The sequence below is a fragment of the Cydia fagiglandana genome, chromosome 20 (assembly GCF_963556715.1).
Source record: "Cydia fagiglandana chromosome 20, ilCydFagi1.1, whole genome shotgun sequence".
In the NCBI taxonomy this organism is placed as follows: Eukaryota; Metazoa; Arthropoda; class Insecta; order Lepidoptera; family Tortricidae; genus Cydia; species Cydia fagiglandana.
This window is the reverse complement of record NC_085951.1, coordinates 12050993-12077479: the sequence shown is the minus strand read 5'-3', so window position 1 is coordinate 12077479 and position 26487 is coordinate 12050993. Positions and strand designations below refer to the sequence as shown.

The 26487-nt window shown below is 38.2% G+C and overlaps 1 protein-coding gene and 1 long non-coding RNA gene across 2 annotated transcripts; one reads left to right on the top strand and one right to left on the bottom strand.

The window, feature by feature from the left end:
* The first annotated feature begins 1814 nt into the window (after nt 1-1814).
* On the top strand, nt 1815-7756 carry LOC134674420 (uncharacterized). Its single transcript, XR_010099606.1, has 2 exons — nt 1815-3858; nt 3992-7756. It is a non-coding gene; the product is annotated as an uncharacterized LOC134674420 (long non-coding RNA).
* A 2820-nt stretch (nt 7757-10576) lies between these two features.
* LOC134674944 (phagocyte signaling-impaired protein) lies at nt 10577-25547 on the bottom strand. The gene is made up of 14 exons (XM_063533102.1): nt 25386-25547; nt 25075-25299; nt 24008-24201; nt 21706-22004; nt 20522-20739; nt 19985-20154; nt 19431-19599; nt 18648-18770; nt 17370-17539; nt 16985-17175; nt 15365-15542; nt 14395-14518; nt 13507-13721; nt 10577-12874 (listed from the first exon to the last, which is right to left on the bottom strand). Exons 1-14 carry the CDS (start codon nt 25450-25452, stop codon nt 12521-12523), a joined length of 2697 nt encoding a protein of 898 aa, XP_063389172.1. The 5' UTR covers nt 25453-25547; the 3' UTR covers nt 10577-12520.
* Between the last annotated feature and the right edge of the window lie 940 nt (nt 25548-26487).

Sequence of the window (26487 nt, the reverse complement as noted above, 5' to 3'; positions counted from 1 at the left end):
CATCACACAAATAATTGTCCTTACCGGGATTCGAAAACCCAGGATCGCGGGTCCACAGGCAGGATCACTACCCACTGGCTAGGTCAGACCGGTCGTCAAAAGTCAACATATATTTCTCTATTTAATTTTATAAATATTTATTCATTATATTTTAAATGCAGGTAACACTTATTATAAGTGGGCTAAAATGGTTTGTACAAAATAAAACGAAAGAACATGTACATTAAATTACAATGTAACAACACAATAAATTGAATATAAACCAATCCAGTACTTACGGTGCACGGAAATCTCACGACACATATTTCGTCGGCTAGAAGACTGGCGTCAACTAACAAACAAGTTGTTGTGTTGCTGTTTGCGAGCGCGAAAATTCGAATACTGGCGAGAACTTTTAAATTTTAGCAGTGTTTTAAGCTGTTATTTTATATTTTAGCGCTTTATTTCACTTTACCGGATCCGGGACCGGATCCGGTGAATTTTGCCGGATCCGGTATCATGAAAAATGTGCCGGATCCGGCCGGATTACCGGATCCGCCGGACCGGATTGCAATCCCTAATCGACAATAAGGTCCTTTTCATAGATAATGTCCCATATATTTTAAATTAATGTTAACCAAGATCGGTATTCCCGTTGTGTAGAAACTTTTGATTATACTTAACGCAATACCAACTGGCGACTGAGATTATAATGCTATCTCTTTTACCCTTATTCAGATCTACCAAGAGTGAAAGAGACGGTATTATGACCTGACACGCCACTTAGTTTTGCGGCAAGTATAATAAGACAAACATACCTTGAAATGCTAAAATTGGCATTATGTGATACATGTATTTAAAATAGGATACAGTAATCACTAATACCTATTTATTAATAATAATAAAAAATCTATAGTCTGTTTTTTTACTATAAAGTATTCATTCATTTTCTATACACTAAACAAATGAGTGAGTTCTATAATAGGGTACTTGACTGTATTTAAAATAAATTATTACTGATTATAATTTATAGAATATAGCACCAGAATATTAAAAGAGAAACGTAGACAGCAGTTATTTTTAGACACAATTTCTATTTTAAAACCCGTATAAAACTATAAAGAGTAGGTAATTTTATTGTGACGTCACATGCTAGTGTTTCATATAAATTCCATAGTGGCAATTCGTTTTGACGGTTTGAAAAAAGAAACTGATTTGACTAGTAGTCAAATACCCTATATCCTATGGGCAGTACGTCATAGTAAAAAACATAGTATTGTTTTTTTTTTGTTAGTAACTTTAGCGTTACGAGTTCATTAATATCATCAGCATCACAAAACAGATAGGTACAGAAATCAACCTACATACAAAGCGCGCTCGAGCAACGCACACATAGACACTGCTCACGGACACGATATCTCGGACCAGTTGGGACCAGTGCGAGCGCGAGTGCCATCCGCTTGAGACACGCGTCTGTGAACTTTTTTGTGCAATAATGGAGAAACAAAACAAAAAGTTATTATAACTGTACAGTGGACGGTTGTTTAAATTCAACATTAAACGGTGAATTGTCGTTTTTTAAGCTACCAGTGGTTTCAGAGAGAATGCGTATGCGAATTTATTACATTGTACATGAGAATGCGAATTTATTACACTTAAAAATATAATAATCGTGTATTTCGCCAATCTCGGAATCATCGCAAGATATTTTCTGTGGCAAATTTGTAATATAAAAATGACATTAAAATTAAAATACCTATTTAGAATAGAATAGAATAGAATATTTTTATTCGTGACAAAACTTATAGATAAAACAACAGGTAATACTACCATGGTCATATTTGAGTTATTAATGTTATTATTAATTTATATTTCCATTCTTCCCGTTTCATCCTCAACAATAAATCAAACAACTAAATACGAGATACGATACGATAGATACGAGTGCCACTACCACGATAGTTTTTTGTGCATAAGTCATAGTTCGCAGCAATCGCAACCCTAGAGCGACCGCCGAGCGTAGGTATGAAAAGTAAAGTACATACATGTGATTGACTTCTGTACTTATCTATTTTGTGTCAGCATTGATCATTTAATGCTAATTTTTCCAGTTTTTTTATAATTGTTCCATTATCAAAGGATACTGTGTCAAACTGTGTAAATATAGGATCGTGCAAAACCTATAATATAATTCATAATATTTTGTGATGAGTACTGTAATTATTAAAATTACATATCTATGTAAATATTAATTATTCTAAAGAACTTAGTGTAAAGAAAATAATTGATTGGTATAATTTGATTGCCGTTTAATCAAAATAATTTTTAAATATATATCCAATTCTCTTATACCTACTCACTCAGTTATGGTATAGTATACAAAATTACTAAAGAAATAGTGTATCCTCATATATGGCAAAGTTTCTCATTTTGACATAAAAATACCTCGTTCCCGAAAATGCTAAAGATGACAAAAAATAAAGAATACAGACCATAAAGGTTTAGTACCACTGGTTCTACTTTTTTGATCTTCAACGTAGGCCGCCGCCATGTGCTTTAGATCGTGGGTCGCGAGCAGTTTGCACTTTTTTTAAATAATTATACCTAAATCCATCTCTTTTTTCTTCTAATGAGTTATGGGCCTTAATCCGTAAAATTAATGATTGAATGCACAAAATGTTAATTAGTTATATAGTTACTTGTACGAGAGCTGTCGCAAGAACTTTGTGCTTATACAGTATGTGTCTGACCACGGGGCTTTAATTCCAGGGTCTGATTTTACTCGCTAAACTGAGCTACTTTTACTATGGGACCAACCCTAAAATCAGGGATTTTTTTTTTGTTTTTCCATAGAAAACACATCTGATCAGCCAATATGTATGAAACGGTAAAAATTTTTTTGGGATTTCGGGGTTGGTGCCATAATAAAAGTAGCTCAGTTTAGCGTGTTAAATCGAGCCCTGGATTTAAAGCCCCATGGTCAGTAACACCCTGTATAGCCTGTACATTTTATACCAGTCAATTAATACTTTCAGCGCAGAGTACAAGGGCAGCTGTAATTATATGCTTAAGGCACTTTTCTAATACGTAATACGTGATTGTGAATTGTAAATAGTTTCTTATTCAAATATTCAGCATTTTTACCATAAAAAACACCTTAATATGTGGGCAAAATCTACAAAAAAAAGATTTTTTATTTTAACTACAACTCAAAAATATGTAGTGGTAGTTACATAAGAATAAATTAACATCACGTAAATGAGTTTAATACTTTAAAAAATGTATTTATAATATGTTTAATTTCATTAATATCTCTACATTTCTTTTATCCTGAAAATTAAGTGGATGCCCAAAAAAATATGCCTGTCCCTTTTGTTGACACTTGACACTTCTTGTCGTAATAAGTGTTAAGTAGTGACACTAGCGGCATCGCACCAGCTTGAAATGAAGATCTAAGTCAAGCATTTTTTTATATTGCCCATGAAAATGCTTTGAAAACTATTAGCACAATATTGACCATTCTTATGAATACTTATAATCCTTCTATAGATTTTATTTTATATAAACACCCGTTTAATTAAACAACTTTTGGAATCTTGTTTTCAAACTCGATAGGTACTACAGAGGGCCTACCAGGTTCGACGTGTTGCCTCTCTGTCGCACTTGTAAATTCGTACGTAAGTGTGACAGGGAGGCAACACGTCGAACGTGGTTCGCGGTAGGCTCTCAGGTGTCATCTCCATATAATTTATAACCTAAAAATGCCTCGCATTCGATATCGCAAAATTGTATTGGAATGACGTCTGTTTGCGTACCCATCGAGTGTGAAAAATACTATAGTAAGTTTTACAAGGTTTCATTAGTTTGGTAATATAGCTGGTCAAGCAAATCTTGTCAGTAAAAAAAGGCGCGAAATTCAAATTCTCTATGGGACGATATCCCTACGCGCCTACATTTTCAAGTTTGCCGCCTTTTTCTACTGACAAGATCTGCTTGACCAAGTATAAAATAGGTGTCAAGTACATAGTATACATTCCTGTTAGTCTCTAGTCTTCCCTGGGTTCGAGTCTCGGCGCTGTCAAGATTTACGTCGGCGATACTCAAGGGGTTACAGATGTAGTGCATAATTGTTTTCCATCGTATTTTCTCGGAAACGTTCGTATTTGTCATGCTACTTCAGACAACCTCAATACTTAAATGTAAATATATTTTCACCACACCAGCTCGGAAAGGCTTACTTTGCACTTCAAAAACTGATAGCAAAGTTGCATTTTATCCACATGTGAGGCAAAGTAAACAAATGCAAATTTTGAGTTGTTTTCTTATGTTTGCTGGTAGAATTGACTTTTAAATTATGATTTTGGATGATAAATATTTAATAACATTCATTTGGATTTGATTTGGTTTGATTTTGTTTGATATTTTACATTTAAAATTTGCTTCGGGTTGGTGTGGTGAAAATTTTTGTGTTTCACTCGGGGGCAAATTTTGTTTAACCCTCGTGCTTTGAAACCCTCGCAACGCTCAAGATTCCATTTTCGAACCACTCGCTACGCTCGTGGTTCAATTTTGGAATCTTTCGCTTGCTCGGGTATCAATATTAGCACGAGCGGTTAAACAACAACTTTGCCCCCTTGTAAAACAATAGTTATTTGTTTACATAATTTAAAAGTCAATTCTACCAGCAAACATAAGAAAACAACTCAAAATTTGCATTTGATTACTTTGCCTCACACGTGGATAAAATGCAACTTTGCTATTCGTTTTTGAAGTGCAAAGTAATTCTTTCCGAGCTGGTGTGGTGAAAATAACTATTTTCACACACACACAATTTATAGAACCTCAGTACTTTTTGTTTCGTGACTGACTGAAATAACAAGACACGTTCGTACGTTTCCGTGAAAATACGAAGGAACATAATGATGCACTACAACTGCACTAAATTAAGTTCGTTGAAAATTAAATTGCTTTCAATTGAAAACATGATTTTATTTTGTTTCGTTTATGTTCTAACGATACAAAATTAACTCTATTTCCTACACTGTATGTTCAAATTTCACTGGCAAATTTTCTTACTCTTGTATGGGCCTTACGAAGCTATAGGTAATATTTTTGCATGTGAAATTCTATCAAATTTCAACAATAATCTTGGCAGCTCCGAGATTGGAGTCCTATCAGCCCCATGTGTACAAGAATAATGATTGTGACAGATTTGATATTTTATAAACAATTATACAGCAAAATGTTATTTACGAAATCGGACAATATTTTCTCGACTATCCCAATAGATAACTACGGTTAATATAGAGATACATATATGAATACATCCACAAAGCAATATTTTTAGAATTTAGTTGTATTCCAGGGAGCGTGCATGGACTGTAGAGGGCAGCACTAGAGTCCCCATGTTTATTGTCGCGAAATGTAGTCAAGCTTAAGTTTCAAATTTGCGCCGCAAGATGGCAGAACTTGCAATGAGCAAGGTAGCGTGTATGAACTTTATGGGGCAGCACCGACTTTTAAGTGTGGGTGTCAAGTTTAAGTTTCCGATTTAGGCCACAAGATGGCAGATCCTCCAACGCGCACGGTCCCTGTACTGCATTATCAATGGGGTTGGCCGGTCTAAGGGCCAGTTGCAAAAACCACATTTGACAGACTGATCAACGTCAGCCGGCGCGCCACTATGAATCTTTCCACACATACAAATTTAGCGAACTCTTTAACGATACGAACAGTTTGGTGCAACCGACCCTAAGTGTTTAGCAGATGGCGCCAGCATAGCTTACCCTGTCAATCCCTAGAATTGTGTCAAATTTTTGTGTTTATCATGGAAATTTTAGGGCCTGGATGCCGGCCCTTTTAGCCAAATCTCATGGAAAAAGGGGCAAGCTATGATGGCGCCATCTATGCAAACCTTTGACAGTTGCCAACCCCATTATCCCTTTTCCTTGCAATATAGAATTTTCTTCATTTTGCGCTTATTGTGATGGCGTTTTTCTGAATACTACATGGTAAAACATGGCTGAATTATTATATTTTATTTACTTACCCATATTATATTCTATCACAGTATGATTTTGAATCCACGCGGTTCGAAATTACTGCTACATATTTGCTTTAACCTTTTGACCGCCATTGACTTGATATAAAGTCAGTGCATTTCGTGTGCCACACGCCACGACTTGATATGTTATACGGGTCTTGTCTACGTGCAATTTGTGGCTTGGCGTTGATGACACTATTACTCCAATGACGTGGCGCAGTGGCGGATTGGTCCTAAGGCCCAGGGCGGCAAGATGTTAGGGGCGGCAAATTTTGACAAAAAATTCGCTGATGATAACAAGAAATAACTCAAAATGTAGTCAATATGATTGGTGCTGAGAAAGGGGCGGGGCGACAGACTGCAAATCCGCCATTGTGGCGGCGAAAAGGTTAAAATAAAATGTTAAAATCTTTACCTTTGTACATTTTTAATTTGACTAATCTGACTTAAACGGTAGCCCGTTCTAATTCGCAATTAATTTGCTGTCTATTTATTACGATTTCTACTTAGGCTATGATTTACGTTAGTCACGCGCACGCGCGTATCGGTGCATAATGTTTTTTGCTCTAGTTTAGCTTTATTGTTACGGTTTGTATTTAAAAACTGACATAAAATATATTTTGAGCTGAGCTCTTATAGTCATAAACTGAGAATAAAATGGTTTCAAATTATGTTTTATTATTGATCCTTTGGTATTAAATCACTAATTTTGTTTTTTGAAGAAGTTTTAGTCGATGTAGGTAATCAGAATAGATTTTATTATAGACAAGTCATCTAAAATGATTTGCGACGTTCCATCAGATAAATTCAATAGAATTTATGTTGGAATTTCTGATAAAAAGGTTCATATTGCACTTGTAGCGTAATGTAAAGTGTGATGTAAAGTCACATTTGATTGATTTTGCACTTGAAACCCTTTATTCTCAGAGTGTGATAACTGTTTATACAGATTTCTGGCATAATTTCGATGTTTGGGTTTGAGATTCTTTTTTATTGAATGTTAACTTTAACAACATATTTATAATTTTAATATTTTTGTTGTTGTTCTCACTAATTTCAACGATTAGCTTTAAGACATATTTTTAAAATAGCTACAGAGTAGAATATTGATCTTAAAATGTGTACAATTTAATAAGATAATCAAGCAATCTGACAATATAAAAATATCGAGCTAGACTCGTTTAAATGATAGTTCAAATTCGCGTGAAAATCCCTCCGGTCTCATTATTCCTATTTTGTCCTCTGTTGTAAAATAGTCAAGTATTACAAATATTTCTATTTCGCCGATAAAAGATTGAAATACCTATACTCTGTATCTTTAGGTATTTAAATAAAAGTAAACAAAATCTACCCTCAAATGGCTCCTTAAGCCAGTTGAGGGTAGATGAAAACATTATACGATCAAATAATGTAGGCTAAAGTCAGGTCGTTCAGTGACAGATCCAGGTGGTTTTGTATTTGGTTGGTTAATCAATAAAGGTTATAACTACCTGAAAATTTACAATTTTTTGGTTACTTTTATTTAAATACCTAAAGATACAGAGTACACAGTGTCATTATATTGCAGTTCGACTTCTACTCTATAAAATAGTTATATTGTTCCATAATTCCAATTCACCACACATTCCTGACAGACTGCACGTCGAATGAAAGGCTTCATGAATATTTTTGTACTGTGACCGACAAATTCATTTACTGCATTATTTGTGTTGTAAATAAATAATATGAAAGTTATTTCTTTATTATTTACCCACCTTGACCGATCCTGGCCACGTTTGCACCATCGTGTTTCATATTAAGTGAAATATAAAACTTAAAAAATCCCAAAAGTTAAAGAAAAAAGTGTAGTGTATAACTTTAAGGGCGTCCGCTAGATGGCGCGGGTGCACGTAGAGGACACACGCACGCCCGTGCCATTGCAGGCAAAATCCGTCGCACGCGTCCGCGCCAGTCAGCAACGCTCATACTAAAGTTAGACCAAGAAAAGTCGACATTTTGATAGCCCACGCAATGCAAGTGTTATTTATACGTCATAAAAGTTTGACGCTTAAAATAACACGTGCACTGCGTGGGCTATCAAAATCTCAGCAGACTTTTCTTGGTCTATTTTCCGTTAACCCTCTCATCCGCTTCGTACAACCGCGCTAGCTAGCGAACGCCCTGAATAATATGGCTCGCCTACAGCTTATAACATGTAAACCAGCTCTAAGAGAGGAAAATAAAACAAATCCGGACTGTGTCAATTATAATTACATACAAAACTGTAATATCCACCCATAACGTATCCGCAACGCGATATCGGAACTATCGGAAGGCATACAGGAAGTTAGACTACGTAAAGAATAACTCTTATTGTTATTATTTTAAGGTTCACAATTATTTGGATAATGAAAAGAGATTGACATAGACATACAAGTAATCTTGTGAAGTCAATTCATGTTCCGTATACCTACGGTAAAATTTACAGGATAATAAGCAAATTTTACAGATGTTTTAGAAGTAGTTTGTGATTGACAGATGATTCTCTACCTTAATACAAGCAAAATAAAGTTGATATATGGCAGTACATAGTGTAAATAAAATGGCACGTCTACACAAACTTATTGGATTCCGGCAGCCAAGTGGCCAAATGTATCGTAACACACCTTTGTTACCATAGGAATAAGGATGTGTTTCGATATAGCCTCCTAAGGCCGAAGGACTATTATTGTATAGCCTGGCAAAACAGAATAAAATTTAAAAAGTGGCAACACTGTAGTGTCGTCCCGTTCTCTTATATAAATTGATTTGAAAGGGACGACACTACAGTGTTGCCACTTTTTAATTTCTACTCTTTTTTTGTCAGGCTGTACATCTTCATTCGATGAAATTTTAATCATATTCAATGGGGTTGGCCGGTCGAAGTATTTAGCAGATGTCGCCAGCATAGCTGTCAATCCCTGGAATTGTGTAATTAGAGCACCGTACAAAACTTTGTTCACGGTGCTCTTATGGGATCACTTCGGTCTTGCAAATCGGCTAAATGCGTTTTTCTCAAAGACCGTTTGATGTAGGTACCTGAAATTTGGAATAGTAATTTTTTTTATGGAGTGTTTATGCCTTGGATGCCAGCTCTAAGCCAAATCTCATAGAAAAAGGGGCAAGCTATGATGGCGTCATCTATGCCAACCTTTGACAGTTGCCAACCCCATTGGAACAGTTGCTTTTGCTGTTTCGTTCAATTTCCAAACAACGCAAAATCAACTCTATTTCCTAGGTTTTAGGTTTAAATTTCAGTAGCAAATTTTGGATTTCTCATTTGTATGCCAGGGTCTTAGGAGAAACGATTCTGGCTGTACAGCCCGTATTGAGGGGCTATTGCACTATCAATATATGTCATAATACGTAAATAATAGTAACAAGGCAAATCCAACTGATTTATCCTAAATACGCGGCAATATTGGAATTATGTACATATTGGCAGTGTATTGTATGCCTAATGAGTGGCGTACATAGTGTGGACGCGCCTTAAAATATTTTTTTTTATATTATGATAGAATTGCAAAAATATATCTATGCAGCATAAGGTCGTTGCAGCGTATTTTATTATGCAAGCTCATATATTTTATTAATATTGACTAATACAGTGAAAAACACAAAAACAGTAAATAAGATATTTTATTCACTAGCGTATTTAAAAACGCACTTTGACGTGTTTTAAATTGACCATAGACAAATTCATTAAGATCAAAATGTAGTTAAAATACACTCATGGACAAATTTAGAGGAAAGCAAAAAAAAATTTAATTACTAATTTTGAAATTACTTAGATGCTGTCATTCAGTATTAAACCTTTTTTTGCGTTATATAATAGTGGTGGCGGTCTATGGGGGAGGCCTATGTCCAGCAGTGGACGTCAATGGGTGATAGCACAGAATAAATAATAGTACTACCGTACACAAAGGACAATTCCTACAAAACCGAAGTTTGACAGCGATTCAGGGATGAATCATGCTATACCTTTCTAATGTATGGCACTATCCCTTTCGGCTATTTAGGGTTGTCCAAATTCAAGTGATTATCTTATCTGTGGTCGTGCACGAAAAAGGACGTTAATTGGTGCCACTGCCAACCCTAATAATTGTTCGGAGCAATGTTGAGCCGAACGGAGTCGAGTTTGCTCGAAGTCAGGAGTGTCTCCCCACTGCTGATAGGTAGGTAGGTAGGCTGCGTTCCTCTAAATGTGTTCATGAGTATACTTGTAGATAAAGGTGGTATTCCATATATCCAACTTATTAGTCAAATGTGTATCGCGCCCATAGAAGGTAGAATCCTATAGAAGTGCTATACGCGTGCGTGAGGGACAAAACATACGCAATGCGATACTATGATTGGTCGAATTTATTTGTTGCCCACCATAATACATACTAAATTTACGGTGGGGAATAAAAAATGTGACTGTGACAAGGACAAACAATAATAGCGCTTTCGCTGCTACTCCTACTGAAAGATAAGACTATCCCGTTCTGTCAGTTCCCCCCCACCACTCTTGCCTAATATAGTTAAATACTAGATTCATGATTGCGTCTCACATTTTGCTTTAGGTAATGAGAGAGCGGGACGCACTGAGATTGGACTAAGAAATTGGACAGGTGGAACACCACACTAAGACCTAGAAGGCTAACATGTTCAACACATTATGTCTAAAGATGTAACTAACGGCCAGCGTGTATATTTTAGTAAATAATAGCCATATAAAACCATAAAATTACATTATTTACACGATCAGTACCTCACTAGATCGAACTAGAATAAAACCGGCAAGTGATATGAGTATAATATCTACACTGGATTAGGGCACTTCACGCTGAGCAAGAATGGGTACAAATCAAAGAGAATTTGAAATAGAGAGCTACTGTCATGCTAAATTATGTAGCTACAGTACATTTTCCTACCATCTTTCGACGGACGATTAACCTTTTGGACGCCAATGACCGATATATCCGCACCGCAGGTCCAACGCCAAAGACGGATTAATCGGTCACAGACCACAGAGCAACATAGACCTACGTGCATGTGCATAAAGTTCAATTTCAGTTTTGACAGTTGTGACGTGGCGTCCGAGTGACAGCTTTTGTGTTTGACACGGCGTCGAAAAGCGAAAAGATTATAACTGTTAGAACGCCATTTGACTTTGATCATTTTTCTTTCACTGATATGTGTTAACTTGTTAAATATTAATATTAACGCCATCTACTCGAGAGTAGGCTGAAGGTTATGGCGCCAACGCTCGAAAAGATTGCACCATACCTTTGGCCTAGTGTCGAGCAGATGGCGTTAATATTAATATTTTAATAAGTTATAAAAACTATATTTTATTGATAAAAACAAAGAAGGAAATATTTTTTAAGTTTTATTGTGTTTGTTTATTTCTTTCTTTTAATAAGTTAACACATATCAGTGAAATAATAAGGATCAAAGTCAAATGGCGTTCTAACAGTTTTATGTTCTGTCGAAAGATGGCAGTAAATTTACAGAGGCTACATAATTTACTTTTGACAATCCGTCTCTATGGACTCTATTCTCTTTGGTACAGATGTAGTGCATAATTGTTTTTCTTCGTATGTCCTCGGAAACGTTCGTATTTGTCATGCTACTTCAGACAACCTCAGTACTTTTTGTACCGAGACCATACCGAGACTGACTGAAATAGCAAGACACGTTCGCACGTTTCCGTGAAAATACGAAGGGAAATAATTATGCACTATATCTGTAAATGAAGCGATTCTATTGGTTCTTAACAAGCACATCCCTGGTAGAAACGCAGCCTTTGGCCGCTGACTGTGACCCTAATTATGAACGTGCCCCAATTTTTGAGTTCACGTATCTGTATTTGCAGCTTGATATTTGGCAAACACGAAATAGAGTGAACTTATGTGTAGAGAATAGCATGTATAGTAAAATTCATAGAAAAACATGCTGAAACACATCATGGACATTCTCCATACATTTAATGTATGGAGTTTACCATTGCTTTTTTTTCTAGTTTAACCCCTTTTGACATTTGTAGCATGCATGCATGCAAATTGAGACCACAAGGTTCGTAAATAAGTTAGATTTTTTTTACACTACGAATGTGGCAAAAGTATATATAGGATATAGGTACAGTGCAGAAAAAATAATGGACCTCCCACCGGGCCCATTAATTAGTTGGTTCGATTCCCGGACGAGGGTAGCGAATTTAAGAAAATCGTTGAATGCAGTTTTATTTCTTTTTAATAATAAACGAATGTTTCCGTTAAGTAAAGTAAGCTAATTTAAGGTTTTGAACTTTTGAGGTACCTACTTTCCCTCCAGGGACCATTATTTTTTTCCATACTGTTTTTGCAACAACAGGGTTACCACATGCGCGTTGCCTCTGTACTTTATGGACGTTTCCTATGAACCTTACCATAAACTCTAAAAACGCACAATCACATCGCCACAGCTAATATCAATATAACAGATATGCATATCACATCACTGCAGGCTCTTCAAATACTTCACTTTCTTCTTAAGTATATTCCCCAGATCGCTCATAACATCTTTCAGTCCACTATTAAGTTTATTCTGAACCGGGCACTGGTATTTATCTAAGGAAAGTTTTTTTAGTTCATGTTCTAGCGTTGAGTTGAATGTGTATTTTGGCCAGTCTTCGATGATTTGTTCGAGGTCTGAGACGGAGTCTTGGACCGCTTGGTTGAGATTGGAGAGTAGTTCTGAGGTCCGGAGCTCGTCGGGGGACTGGCTGGTTTTCTTTTTGGACTTTTTGGTGTTGGTCGGCGTTGAGAGCTCGTTGCAGACGCCGAGGAGGAAGGTGATTATGCCTATGAACTGTGGAAGAAAAGTAAATGTTTAGAATTTTTTTCGTCATTAAGGTTATTCTGCTTGTAGCGCATATTTGTGAACTATGTTTAAATTTTAACATAATTGATCCAGAAAAAATATAGCAAGCATTTAATTATTGATTATTTCGGGCACTATTTCCAATAGGATGCTATTGAATTCGTTACCGGTTTACATACTAATTGTTGATCATTGCCAGCAAGAAATTTTTGTGTCAAAACACTTGCTAGTGAAGTAAAATCATAGCTTGCTTCTTGCTGGTCGCCGTCGGTTAGACAATAACATAAGAAATAGGATCTTTCAGCTTATTTGTTAACTATTGACTCGTGTGCGAAGTTGCCAGCTCGCCTACTATTGTCAGAGCGTTCGACTATACTTTTACTACTGTCCTCAGCTGTTGATTCTCGTGTGACGTTGCCAACTAGCACATTAGCGCAAAAGTGTGTAGCTACCAGTGGCGGCGCGTCCATAAAAGCCGATTCCTACCGGCTTGCCTGTTCTTGAACGTTTGAGCAGAGTTATAAAGGAAATATGTAAGCCAAATTAGCCCCGGCTTGCCTATGGATATGTTTGACGCGCCGCCACTGGTAGCTACATATTTTCTACAGCTATAAACTCACCTCTAAGTAGACACTGAGGTGTTCTAAAGCCTCTCTCATGCCCCATCCCTCTCTAGGCACCACAGTCCTCAGTTGTTGACTTGCGCCGCGTATTTCACGCGCAGCCTCCTCCGCTAGGGCGTGCGCGCGCGCCGTGTGCGACGTTGCCAGCTCGCCGACTAGCGTTAGTGCGCAGGAGTACAGTTCCCGGTATGGTACGGGTGATGATACGAATGCTGGAATGAGAAGGAAAGTATGAGTTGGCCAATAGGGGGGGGGACATTACTGCAATGTTCTGTCGCCAGAGTGCAGCACTACCGACTCTAGTAATTTCATAGACTAACTTATACATACTGTACCTAAAACTGTTTTTTGTCAAGTTTTCACAGACAATAAAATAAGACATTTTATGCATCAAGGCGGTTTGTTAACAAGGGCCTTCCGGTAAACGCGAAAATCTAAATTTAGTTATCTGCCTCTTTATCGCTCGAATATGCAAGAGTGATAGAGAGGCAGAAACCGAACTTTCGATTGTCGTGTTTCACGGTAGGCCATGTGATTGACGTAGTGACGCATGATGTGTCATTGATGTTTGTTTACTTTATGTGCTAGATGTGCCACCTACGTAGAGCTTTGCCTAATATTCCCTATTATATTCGTCACTAGAAGTTGCGAAATTATATTACAGTAGAATCCGTTTATTATGACTCCGCTTATACTGACCAACCGCTTACTATGACGTAATTACTCGTACTGTGCGAACTGCGAAGTTTAGTTTTCATATAAAATTATTTGTGATTCAGATAAGATGACTTCGCTTATAGTGACAAATCGCTTACTATGACCTAAAAATCCTATTTCCATGAAATTATGTCCGGTGTACGGTTATACACGGTGTAGCAATTTTACCGATAATTCTGCTGGGGAAGGGTTCGGAGACCCGCCACCGCCGCCGGGTGCCGTACAGGTCTCGACATTTCGCCATCGCCTCGCTAAAGGCACCCACACACGCCGTCAGCTCTTCGTAGTGAGCCTGGAATCATGTATAACTATGGTTTAAGACATTTATTTCTCAAAAGATTTACATAAATCCCTTACTGAGAAAACAATAGTTTTGCTTAAATCTTAATAGGAGAGGGTAATATATTAGAGGTATGTATAAAGTCATGGTATAATAATATACTCCGCCTGGTACTCTCTTCCTGCCTTTCTAGGTCACCTGACTGACACAAGCCTGCGTCATCATGCGACAGCGCTATATGATAATATGCGATAGCGCTATACATAGCGGCCATGTTATTGTGACGTAGGCTTGTGTCACTCTGGGAAGAGAAGACCATGTTTTATTAGACTATGGTATAAAGTTATAAGGTGGGGTTTGTGCACAAATCACGCGAGGTTCGATAGTGGGTGGGGGCAGGCGTGGCTCACTCCGCGATTTCGTCGCTTTGCAACAGGTAGCTACAAGTAAATCCGTTTCACGCCAATTTTGGTGGCTAGCCATAAGCCGCGCGTGGCGCTGTCGCCACCTAGCACCCTAGCAGCCATATCTGTCCTGATCGTAACAGACGCGTTTTGTTAGAGAGTGAGTCTTCTGTACCTAGTACTATTATTTATTCTGAGGTGGAGGTCACGGCAGATCACGTTGAGGCAGGGGGGTATAAGGAGTCGTCACTTGTATTTTTCTACAGTAAACGAAACTAAGAAAAAGTACCTACCACATGAGTACATAGTTTTTCTCGGTTACAAAAATCTTCACTCCGCACTTCAAAATAGCGAGTCTTATTTACGAAATTTTGCAGCGCGTGGCCTTGACCGGTCGGATAGAAAAATTTGAAAAAAATACATGATAGGTTATGTGGGGGAGTATAATACATACCTTTTTCTCGTCAACAGGTCTACCGTCAGCCAGCTCTATGCACAGCGCTATGGAGGATACCAGGCCATCTTTGAGCCTCAAGTACGCGAGCTCCTCTTCAAAGCTCCTGGCTTTCAGGTCCGGGTCTTGGCATTGTGGCGGGTCGTAGCTCACTATTACGCTCAGGTCACGGTTGTCACTGAAACAGATAATGTTTGTCCGTTTTTAGTGCTCAATCGGTTAAATGCATTTTTTTTCAGAGACCGTTTATCGTCAATAGCGAAAATTGTGTGGTTTGCCGATTTATATATGTGGGCATTTATTTAAAAGTTTTAACTTTAATATTTTTAATTTTAACTTAAAAAAAAAAGTGTACAGTCGATTTCTATACAATTAGTATGGCGACGTGGGTACTTAAATTGGGGAACCGATCGCACCATTTACTTTTGTCAAAAACCATCAAGATTTGAGTTATTTCTACCCAGAGTTATCTCTGCTGCCGCGGCGTCTGAGATGCACAGAGGGCGGCATTATTTGATATCCGTGTCGTAGACACCGACGCTCCTTCTTATATCTCACGTCCCGTAGCATCCGTCCTAAAATCCGCCGAAGAAGAGAAAATACTCGAACGCCTGTGAAAAGCGTCACGCAACGCTCGCATCCCTAGTCACATCCGTAGATGGAGTATTCGCTCCGCAAATGTCCACCTTCATCAAACATCTCGGTGAAGCCATCGCTGACCGTTGGGACAGATCCCTTAGTGTAGTTATGGGCTGGCTAAGATCCAAAATTATAATTTCGATAATACGAGCCACCAGTATGTGTATCCGTGGAACACGGCACAAATTCAAACCCGTCCAACATTTCTTCGGTCTCAATGACGGTGCAGCCGTACCTAACCCATCTACCTCCACTCTGTACTAGCGCCATGTATTTGTTGTTGCTTATTCTGTTTTTTTTTTTAATTTTACATTTTTGATGATTAAATGTCGTTTATAATTTCTACCCAGAATCACGAAGACTATCGATATAAAAAGAAAAAAGTTTACCAAAAAAAATTACAGTTTTGCGATGCATTTTCATATAGGTATATTTTTGTATGGATCGACATAAAACTGATACCCAAAATTTATATGAAAACTTGCCAACATTTTTTTCTTTGTTTCTCTAAATAGCACTCGTGATTCTGAGTCGAAATAATCCAAAAGTTTTTAGTTTTCCGAAAAAAGTTGATGGTACTATTTTTTCTGAAAACCCCGATATCAGTGTATATATCGATCGTAAAATTCCTGTGTAATATTTTGACGGTAGTCACATTAAACCAATAGATAGGTAGGATAGGTTCATTAGGTTGCTTCAGATCCCCGAAGGGCAAACTGTCCAGAAATAGGAGCCCCGCACGCGGGGCTTCGTCGACTCAGGGAACGAGCCAAAGATTTTCCCTTTCACGATTAGCCTGGTGTTACGATCGGTCGCCGACGTACATATATATAGTTTGTCAAAGGACTGTCTCGTTTCAAACATAGACAGAGAGAATCGTACTATCTTTGCCTTACACTAGTACTAGCACCCAAAAGAAAAATATGAGTGCAATTTTTTTGTTCTTATTTACTAAAAATTTTGGTTTGACCAACTACTTACACAGGTTCCTTGTGCAGCGGCGCAGGCGCATGAAGGGGAGCGGGCGGGCCGGCCAGCAGCGCCAGCAGCGCGCGCTCCCGCGCCGCCGCGCCGCCCCACGCGCAGCGCCGCAGCACGCTGTTCCAGCGGCCCAGCTCTACTAGCTTCTCGAACGTGCCGTATTTGTACGCGTATGTTAAGTGTTCTACGCTCTGAAAAAAAAAACGATCGTTTTTATCTCATTCACATTTAGAAACTACAAAAAATCATTATATGATAACGTCAAGGTAACAACCGCAACGCGCTTAAATTACTAAAAAAATACTAAACAAAAATCAACGAAATCGCGGAGTGAGCCACGCCTGGCTCTACTCCCAAAAGCCGGTAGATACTGTTTCTCACTTACGTCTTTATGTTGGTGGTCGCGGAAAGCCCTGGTGTCAGCTAACAGCTGCAGGGCTCTCGCGCAGGCCGCGGCGCCGCCGAGCCGCGCGCAGTGTAGCCAGCCGAGTGAGATCAGTTGAATATGCTTCACTTCCAAGCGCTGGTAGATACTGTCCGCCGCCAATGCGTTACCTGACGAAACGAACGTCGTGTTTTCATATCCATACAATATTTACATCATCAAAACATCAATATCTTTAGCGTCATCGGCCTGACACATGTTCGCCACGGGCACATTACACCTGCCAGGCCTGTGGTCGTGTTTGCTGATCCCGTATTGGCTTACACAGCCACGAAAAACGTTGTCTCCCTACCTGACACTGCATGCAGTCTGTAATAGACTCGCAGGCCGATGAATGACAATATTTACAACGTAATTATTTAAAGACATAAAAAACGTAGCATTAATGAATACAACAAACAATCCAACAGTTACGGCGCCATTCATTTATTACGTAAGACGTTTGGGGGGGGGGGGGGGGGGGGGGGTTGAACATGTCATATTTTTTCTTACAAGGGAGTAGGAGGGGTTTTTTATAGTTGTTACGTAAAATTACAAAGATGCGAAAATATTAAATTACTATGAAATTATGATATTAGCTTAGACGGGCTCTAGTACCATTGTAAGTACAAAAACACGTTCCAAAAATTTTTTATTGAAAACTAAACACTAAAACAAACCATGTTAGGGGTCATCCATTAATTACGTCACACGAATTTCTAGGTTTTTTGACCCCTCCCCCCCTCCTTGTCACACTTGGTCACATTTGGCAAACCCCTCCCCCCCAGTGTGACGTCACATTTTTTCTACGAAATCGCCAAATCGAATTAAGTAAGTACCTAAGTATTATTAATATTTTATCAAAATATTTTTGACGATATAAATATTAGTAATTTTATAACCCAAAACTGCTTATGAAAGAAAATTAAACGAATAAAAACGATTATCATTTTAAAAACTTGTTTATTAAAGTACAACGAATAAAATAATTTAAATAAATTTTCGGTTACTGATGAAGTTAAAGTGACGTCACAAAGTTTGTGTCACCCCCCCTCCCACATGTCACAATATGTCACATTTTCTTGACCCCCTCCCTCCCCCTAAACGTGTGATGTAATTAATGGATGACCCCTTACGTAATATAGGAGGAGGGGTTCGACCTATTATTATTTTTTCTTACAAACTGGCATAAAACGTCTTACGTAAGAAATGAATGGCGCCGAAAAGGAAATAACTTACCTAGGAGATGGTAGAGCGTGATCAACAGTAGCTTGACGTGGAAGTTAGCCGGAGAGCGGTGCAGCACCAGCTCTAGAAGACATAGAGCTTCCACCACAGGCTCTGAGGTTTGTAACTCGATCGCTGCCGCAAATATAAGCCGTTAGTAGGAGCATAGGCGTACGCACCGTGGGGCAAGTGGGGCAACTTAGGAACAATTAAACCCTACTTCTGCCCAAAAATTGCGGGGGGGGGGGGTCGAAAATCGTCAATAATAGATGACGTAATTTATGGACAGCCCCGTAGTGAAAATGAGACGATAAACCATCCACTGTGTGATTGTCACTCTCGCAAGACTGATAATCATTGCGTTGTGTGCCTGGATCAAAAGGACTTCGAACGCTGCTCCAGAGACCCTCTCAGAAAATATAGACCCTTCCTCAATATCAAAATCGCATAATCTGACAATGGATTTATCCGAGTTTAAAGCATCCCAAACAAAGTCTATGTATACTCCCACAGACAAGACATCCTCCAGACTGAGCATAGTAGCGCCACCCCCTCTGCCACGTATACGTGGCACGGTAGTTTTACTCCATGTTCGATTCAAAAGTGTCTTTGTGTGACGTCCGTGTCTTTAAACGGACCAATCACGGCACGGGATCTCGCTGACCTCGTCCCCCGCACCCCCGTATTTTTGGCAGCATCGGTTTCATGAAATAATTGCTCTAAACTCGGTCTACAGGATTCCTAGTCTATGCTCCAAACTTAAAGCAACTATTAACCAATTAGAGCAAAACTCACCAGCAAATATGTAGTGGTGCGCGGCCAGTATCGCGTACCCATCGGAGTTGGCTCTTAGGTAATGCGCCCGTAGCCGGTCAGCTAGGGATAGACAATCCGCCGCGGGGAGAGGTGCCGCTGTCAGACGCCATAATGAGAGGCACGAAATATGACGTTGGATGTCGTCGGGCTGCAAAAAACACTTTTATAAGCGTACTTGTGTTGTTATATTGTGCTATATTTTGCTGTATAGTTACGTATTTCATTAATATACGACTTGACCAATTTTAAATACACAAAAGTAAACTTAAATATGCCAAAGCCACATTTTTCTCGGTTTGGACCGGCAACGATGCGGTAATACAAAAATTTACATTTTGGTGCCGTGACCAGGATATTTCTTACTCTGGCTTTGAAGCGAAATGCAGGTTTAATAATAACGTGGAATGCAGGTGGAATATATGAAGGGTTTTTGGGCTATTGGTGTATTTGTTACTGATCGCAAAGTCAAGTATACACACTCATCATTGTCTATTGAAATTGAAAATGGAAGCGGTCAAAAGGTTTAGACTCACCGTGGTAGGCTCGCTATCCTCGTCAAACCCTAAACACGTGAGGAAATCCCGGCAATGCTGCTCGCGTTCGCCCTGCGGGATCATTTCCAGATAGGGCCGCAGATCAGGCACCGCGCATGGCTTATTAGCGAATACTCGTAAGTATTGCAGGCATAGTGCTACGCCGCTACCTAAAATGTATAGAATATATGATAGTCTTGACCGAAAAACGATGTGTGTCATACAATCAAGAAGAAATCAAAATTGAAATGGAATTGATACGACCCAATGTATCGAAAGCTTTTTGGCAATAAAATGTTCCATTTTTAACCAAAATGGTACTTATTGCCGGTTGTCAATAAGGTGTTTTGAAATCAACCTTATCGACAACCAACAATGTGGTGGTACCTTTTGGTTGAAAACTTCATATATTAGGTGTAGGGCTCATACTACTGTAAAAACTAATTTAGTTGCTGTTTCTTTTTTTTTAAATTTAATCATGAAATAAATATTGCAGTTGTAACATTTGGGTGGGTGGGTGTGAGGTAGGTATCTTACCTAAAAGCTCAGTGGGATTCCCATCCACAGCCAGCCGTTTCCACAGCTCCAGTCTTGCTAAATAAGGCCCCCGTAACACCCGGCCCGACCCCATGCCCTCCACCAATTGGCAGATGAATTCATGGCACTTTTCCGCAGTATCGTCACATCGGTCGCTCTTGTCTGATTCCTTCATCAGATGGAATACTGATTCGAAGTATGGGACGTAGTAATCCCACCTGTAATAATAATAATATAATGGGGTTACATTTTAGTATTAATATACACCGTGTTTTTATTGAATTCCGTTAACTTCGGGGTATGGTTAAGTACGTTTAAGAGAACTAAATGGTATAGTTAATTAAAAAAAAATATCTTTTGGTTTTTTTTTTAATTAAGTTTAAAAAATAATTTAATGTAGCATGTCGCGTTGTTGTAAGACAGGTATTACATTTAACTCAACCAAACAATTGAAATCTGTGACATATCAATGTCATTTCGAACATCGATCGACCGAGATTGTACTTAAGTTTATTAGCAAATGTATGACCTCATTCTAAACAGTAATTAATATGTAAACCGGCCCTAAGGCAAGTGTACACGCTTGTAGAGGCCTTATAGGAAAAAAATAAAATATCAATTATCTCCGAAATGGAGTTAATTTGAATATCGGTGTCTTTGAGAAAGTTACTTATTTAAGCTCAGGAATGCACCCTTGAAATTAACGGAAAACAAAAAAAGCACGGTGTATTTGACCGCCAAAAATGTCAACTGACGCGCTCGGCTACAACCACAGCCAAATATTAACCTTCGTGCATTTCGACTAGGTTCACGATAGCGCGCCGTGCTCGATGAGCGTAGCGTTTAAAGACTTCAATCGATTATATTGCGCATAAATAAATGAATGACTTTTTAACATATCCCAGCTTCTAAACCCTTTCATCTTTCTGCAGTAAATAGTAATGTGCTAGCAGACGGTCTTATTGCTAGAAAGCAACATTATCTATCCTTATGGTAATGTTAGTTTTAGAAAATGTTAATGATGTCGCTTTACAAATGCCTGTATGGACTGTATGCATGGGCAGTGGCTTCTGGCAGAAGTTTATCATAAAGTGGGATCTATCTCTATGAACTACAAGATGTCCTCCCACTTCTGCAGTACCAGAATCATGATGTATAGTGAAAAATATTAAAAATAAACATACCTATCAGGATTATCATACAACAGCTCCTTGCACAAGAGATTCAGCGGCTTCCACCTCTTAAGCTTCTTCAAATAAGGTATAACCGCCTGGGTGATAGCTCCAGGCAGAAGTTTGTCATAAAGCGGACTCTCTATGAACTTCAAGATGTCTTCCCATTTCTCCTGCAGCTCGAGGATCATGATGTAGAGGCGAGCTTCTTGTTCGGCCTCCATTTTGTTTTCGGAGATGAAGTTGTCGACCATTCGTTGAGCTAGGGCGAGGAGGATGCCGCGTTTGGATGCGTCTTCCGATTCTTTGGCCTTGAAGTAGAAAAATGTATCCATTATGTGTTTCAAACAAGATGGGAGACCCCAATGGAAAGAGCTGGAGGAGGCCATTGCCAAGCGGCACACTGAGCTTGGAGACATACTCTAACTCTGAATAAAAGGGCTTAATAGATAGACTTACTTCTAGGCACTTCCAGGGGATGAGGGGCCCCAGGGTCTCCCTGTAGTTTAGCCGTGTAAGATAACAAACAGATACTGATATAAATGTCATATACTCCAAGGCCTCCAGTGCCCCAGGCTGGAATCGAACCAGCGTCCTCTGCTATATAGTAGTAGCAGTGCTGTATAGTAGTGTTTCTACTAAAATAAAAACATTTCAAAATATTTTCTAAAAATAATTTAATTTGTTCTAATACTTCTCATAGTATAGATAGATACAGACATAGTTTCCGATTTAGTGGAATATACATATAATAGGTATCTACACGGTGTAACATGAGTAAACCGAATAATTTTAACAGCGTATTCCTGATCATATTTAGAGACAAAAATGTCCTATATACTTTTTTGAAATTCGCCTAGTTTCAGAGATATTATTAATTTAAAAAAAACAAGTTTTTATTGTTACATAGTGTAAAAGGCCTCTTTGATGGTGATGTTGCTGCTATGGGACGTAGTCTAAATATCCTTATTGATAGATGTCAAAAAGTGGCAAGTAACACTTTGCAAAAAGTAGGTTCTACGAAAAAAAAATTTAAAAACTAATTTTAAGTGACAAGTTTACCAATAACATTTATTTTTTATGTACAAATACATTCAAAAAATTAAAAAAAAAAAACAAACCAAAAAAAAAAATTTTTTTTGGCGAAATTGACTTAAACTCATATTAATTTTTTTACTTCTTTTAACCTCAGAAATGCGTGGTTAAAATTATTCGGTTTCCTCATGTTACACCGTGTATAAGATATAAGGTGCCAGGTGCCTATAATAGTTGCTATTGTTAGCAAATTCCATAGAATCTTATCTAAAATGCCAATACCACAGCAGTAAAAGTGTGACTCACTTTATTGTTGCCATTTACCTATATGGAATAAATGTTCCAATTAGAACAATGGCACTACGTGACATTTTCTACACGATGCCGTGCCGTACTGAACTTTCATTAGGCAATTCACACACAGACACCATCATCAGTGCAGTGAGCGGAGCTACAAATCATTCGACAATCATTCGACCCGAGAGTAACAACAGCAGTAATGAGTCATCATAATATGGTTCGAATATTTGAAGATGCCTGATTAGTACAGATGTAGTGCGTAATTGTTTTCCATCATATTTTCTCGGAAAAGTTCATTTCATTTCATTTTATTTCATTTCATTTATTTTGTTGTAAAGTCATGTACATAAGTAAATCCAGATGTTATACAATAAAATACAAGTCAGACCATGACGCCCTGTAAGGGCACACAACATTAACTTAAGGACTAAAGTTTGGGTTCATTTATAAATCACAATTACATATTAATTTTTTTTAATTACATATTAATATTACAAGTATTTGTAGTACAAAATGCAAGACACGTTAGTACGTTATGTATACGTATTATGCACTACACCTGTATGAATTCTTGAGAAGTATTTGACATGACGTCTGGCAGCAAAATCCTTGCATTTTTTTCACAAGGATTTTTCGTCATTTGATTTATAAGGATTTAGGAAATGGGAATGAGAACATGAGAATATATATAGACTGGCTTGCTTTGACAGACTTACTATCACATTTAAAATAATAACTGGGAGACCAAGCTTTGCTCGACTAACATATAAAATAAAAAATGCGCGTTTTCGCAGAGATAAGGCCTAGCTAGATCGATTTATCACCCCCGAAAACCCCCATATAGCAAATTTCATCGAAATCGTTACAACCATTTCCGAGATCCCCGAAATATATATATATATATATATATATATATGTATATAAATAAACAAGAATTGCTCGTATAAAGGTATAAGAAGAGTAGGGATTTTTAGGTTACCTGCAGAACAATGCTCATGACAGCCCAAAAGTAATACGGGTTTTTAGGTGCAAACTTGTAAAGTGTCATGGCTGCCCGCTGCTGCGCCCGGTAGTCCCCAACGCGGACATAAGACATGAATAGGTGGGAGTGCAGCTCCTCGCTAGTCGGGTCCACTTTCACTGCGGCTTCGTAGAGGGAGCATACTTTTTGCACTGGGGGATGAACACATTATTTAATCAAGCAATCCACGTTAGTCTAAATAAATTTAGATGCATAGTTTCTTTAGAGACAAAATATTGGATTTAGTATCCTAAATAATAGTTGCTCCATTACAGAAGTGTATTAATAGGTATCTTAATTAGGATACAAATTTTGAGAGTAGATTAACTTTGTTTCCAGGCTTTTAAAGGAAATTTCAGCCAAACCTTACCAACAAGGTAGTCAAATTTAAATAATAGAGTAGGACTATGCTAAGTTTCCATGAATCAAGTATGAACAGGCATGGCTCACTCCGTGATTTCATTGCTTTGCTACAGGTAGCTAAAAGTACATCCGTTCCACACCAATTTTGGTCATTAGCCATAAGCCGCGCGTGGCGCTGTCGCCAACTATAGTTAGTTTTTTTAGCATTAGAAATAAGGTAAACTAAACAATCTTGATGTGTCTTTTAATTGAAAAACACATTTTAAAAATAAGTTACGGCAAATATGTAACAATTATGAATCTAATACGATCATTTATATTCTTCTGCTTTCATAAGTAATAGTTATTGATTTTTAAAAAGCGTTTTTTAATTAAAAGACATGTCAAGATCGCTTACCTTCTTGCAAGTTCTTTCTAATGCTAAAAAAACGAACTATAGAGAGTGAGTCTTCTGTACCTAGTACTATTATTTATTCTGTGGTATGGAGGTTATATGGATATGTATGTATTGTTAAATGCCAAGTTTGTGTAAAGTTAGCAGGGTCAGAATCTATGAGCATAACTTGAATATGATACGGTACAGTCGGCGTAATAGGCTTTCATGCATAGATATGATTCTTACGTTACTTATCTGACTGTACTAGCATTTTTACGAAACTTACATTGCTGGCATTCCCTGTAGCATATCGTCATGGCCTGCAGCGTGGTGTCGTCGCTCGGCTTCTCCTCCGCCAGCGCCTCCAGTACCGAGTGAGCCTCCGGCGACTTTCCTAACCTAAAAAGCGACAGGGCCTTCAGAGCCCGCGCCGCTTGCAGCGAAGGACTCTTTTTAAGCACCTTCTCCGCCTCTTGGAGGGCCTTCTTATTATTCCCATTGTCCAACCAATCTAGAAAGCACAAAAATAACCTGAAAAACAACCGTCTCCCAGGGAGCGAACTCTGAAAATATAACTCATTTTCACACTCGTATTACCGTAAATAGGACGCAACCGGCGTTCAACAATTCCACCGTCATGCATGTGCTGTGGCCGGCCCGCCATTTTTCATTTATAGAGCCCTTTTTTTTGGGGTGAAACAAGATATTTCGGCTCTTTTTTGGCTTTTTACAGCACGTTTGTTGTCGTTGGTTAGGTCGATTCTCTGACAGTGACGTTTTGTAAAAATGGTGCCAGGAAAAATAAATACTAAAAGGCCACCATTCAATGGTTTCGTTCGTTTCGTTTCGCTGGACGTGTAGATGCCATCTACTAGATGGCAGCACTGTTTCAGATGAAGTAAAATGAACATTTCCATGATATTTAGAGATATATATAACTCCGTATAAGATAAATAAAGTCTAAGAAAAAAACGTGCCTCGGACGGCCAAGAAAAAGTCATTCTCGAATAGATGGTGCCATTACCTTTGGCCTATTCTCGGCTAGATGGCGGTAACGACTAATTTAACAATTTTAACCATAGATATAAGAATATATACAGATACCTTCCAAGCGAGCTGTCAGTGGGACCACTTTTTGTTTAGTGTACGATTAACAAAGCGACCCACTTTGCTGTAGCCATGTCGATAAAGTCATATCGATAAACTATCGACATTTCTTGCAATTTTAATTTTACTTCAAAGGTTTAACTATACCTAAAATGAACAACAACGCTTTTTTTCTTTATTGTGGTTATCATATCACAATTTTATAGTCACGCCCCAGGAGAGAACCAAGGGAAAGTTCAGATATTTAATTAAAATACATAAATACCTACTAAAATAGGTGGTCCGCAATAATTGAATTATTTTATTACATTATAATATATTCATTATCCATTAGCATTTCAATTATGACAATTATGTTTATGTTTAACGAAGATATTGAAGCTTCAATAATCGCTATTTCATTCCGCTGTATAGCGTTTATCGATATATAACGTGATTAAAATCGGCTTTTCACATCCCTAAAAGAGCACACATATACGTTTTTACGCACACATGCACAACCTGGGTCGCCTAAAAAGGGGACACTTGGATTTGAAGTCCATCTTGTCAACAGTATGGTTGTCCTTTTTTGACAAACGGCATTTTTAAAAGA

Coding starts and splice junctions, on each gene's coding strand:
- LOC134674944 (XM_063533102.1), bottom strand. CDS start 25,452: ATGGCGGGCCGGCCACAGCACATGCATGACGGTGGAATTGTTGAACGC. Junction 24,202..25,074: donor CTACAGGGAATGCCAGCAAT/GTAAGTTTCGTA, acceptor TTCATCCCCCAG/TGCAAAAAGTATGCTCCCTC. Junction 20,155..20,521: donor GAATCCCACTGAGCTTTTAG/GTAAGATACCTA, acceptor TATACATTTTAG/GTAGCGGCGTAGCACTATGC.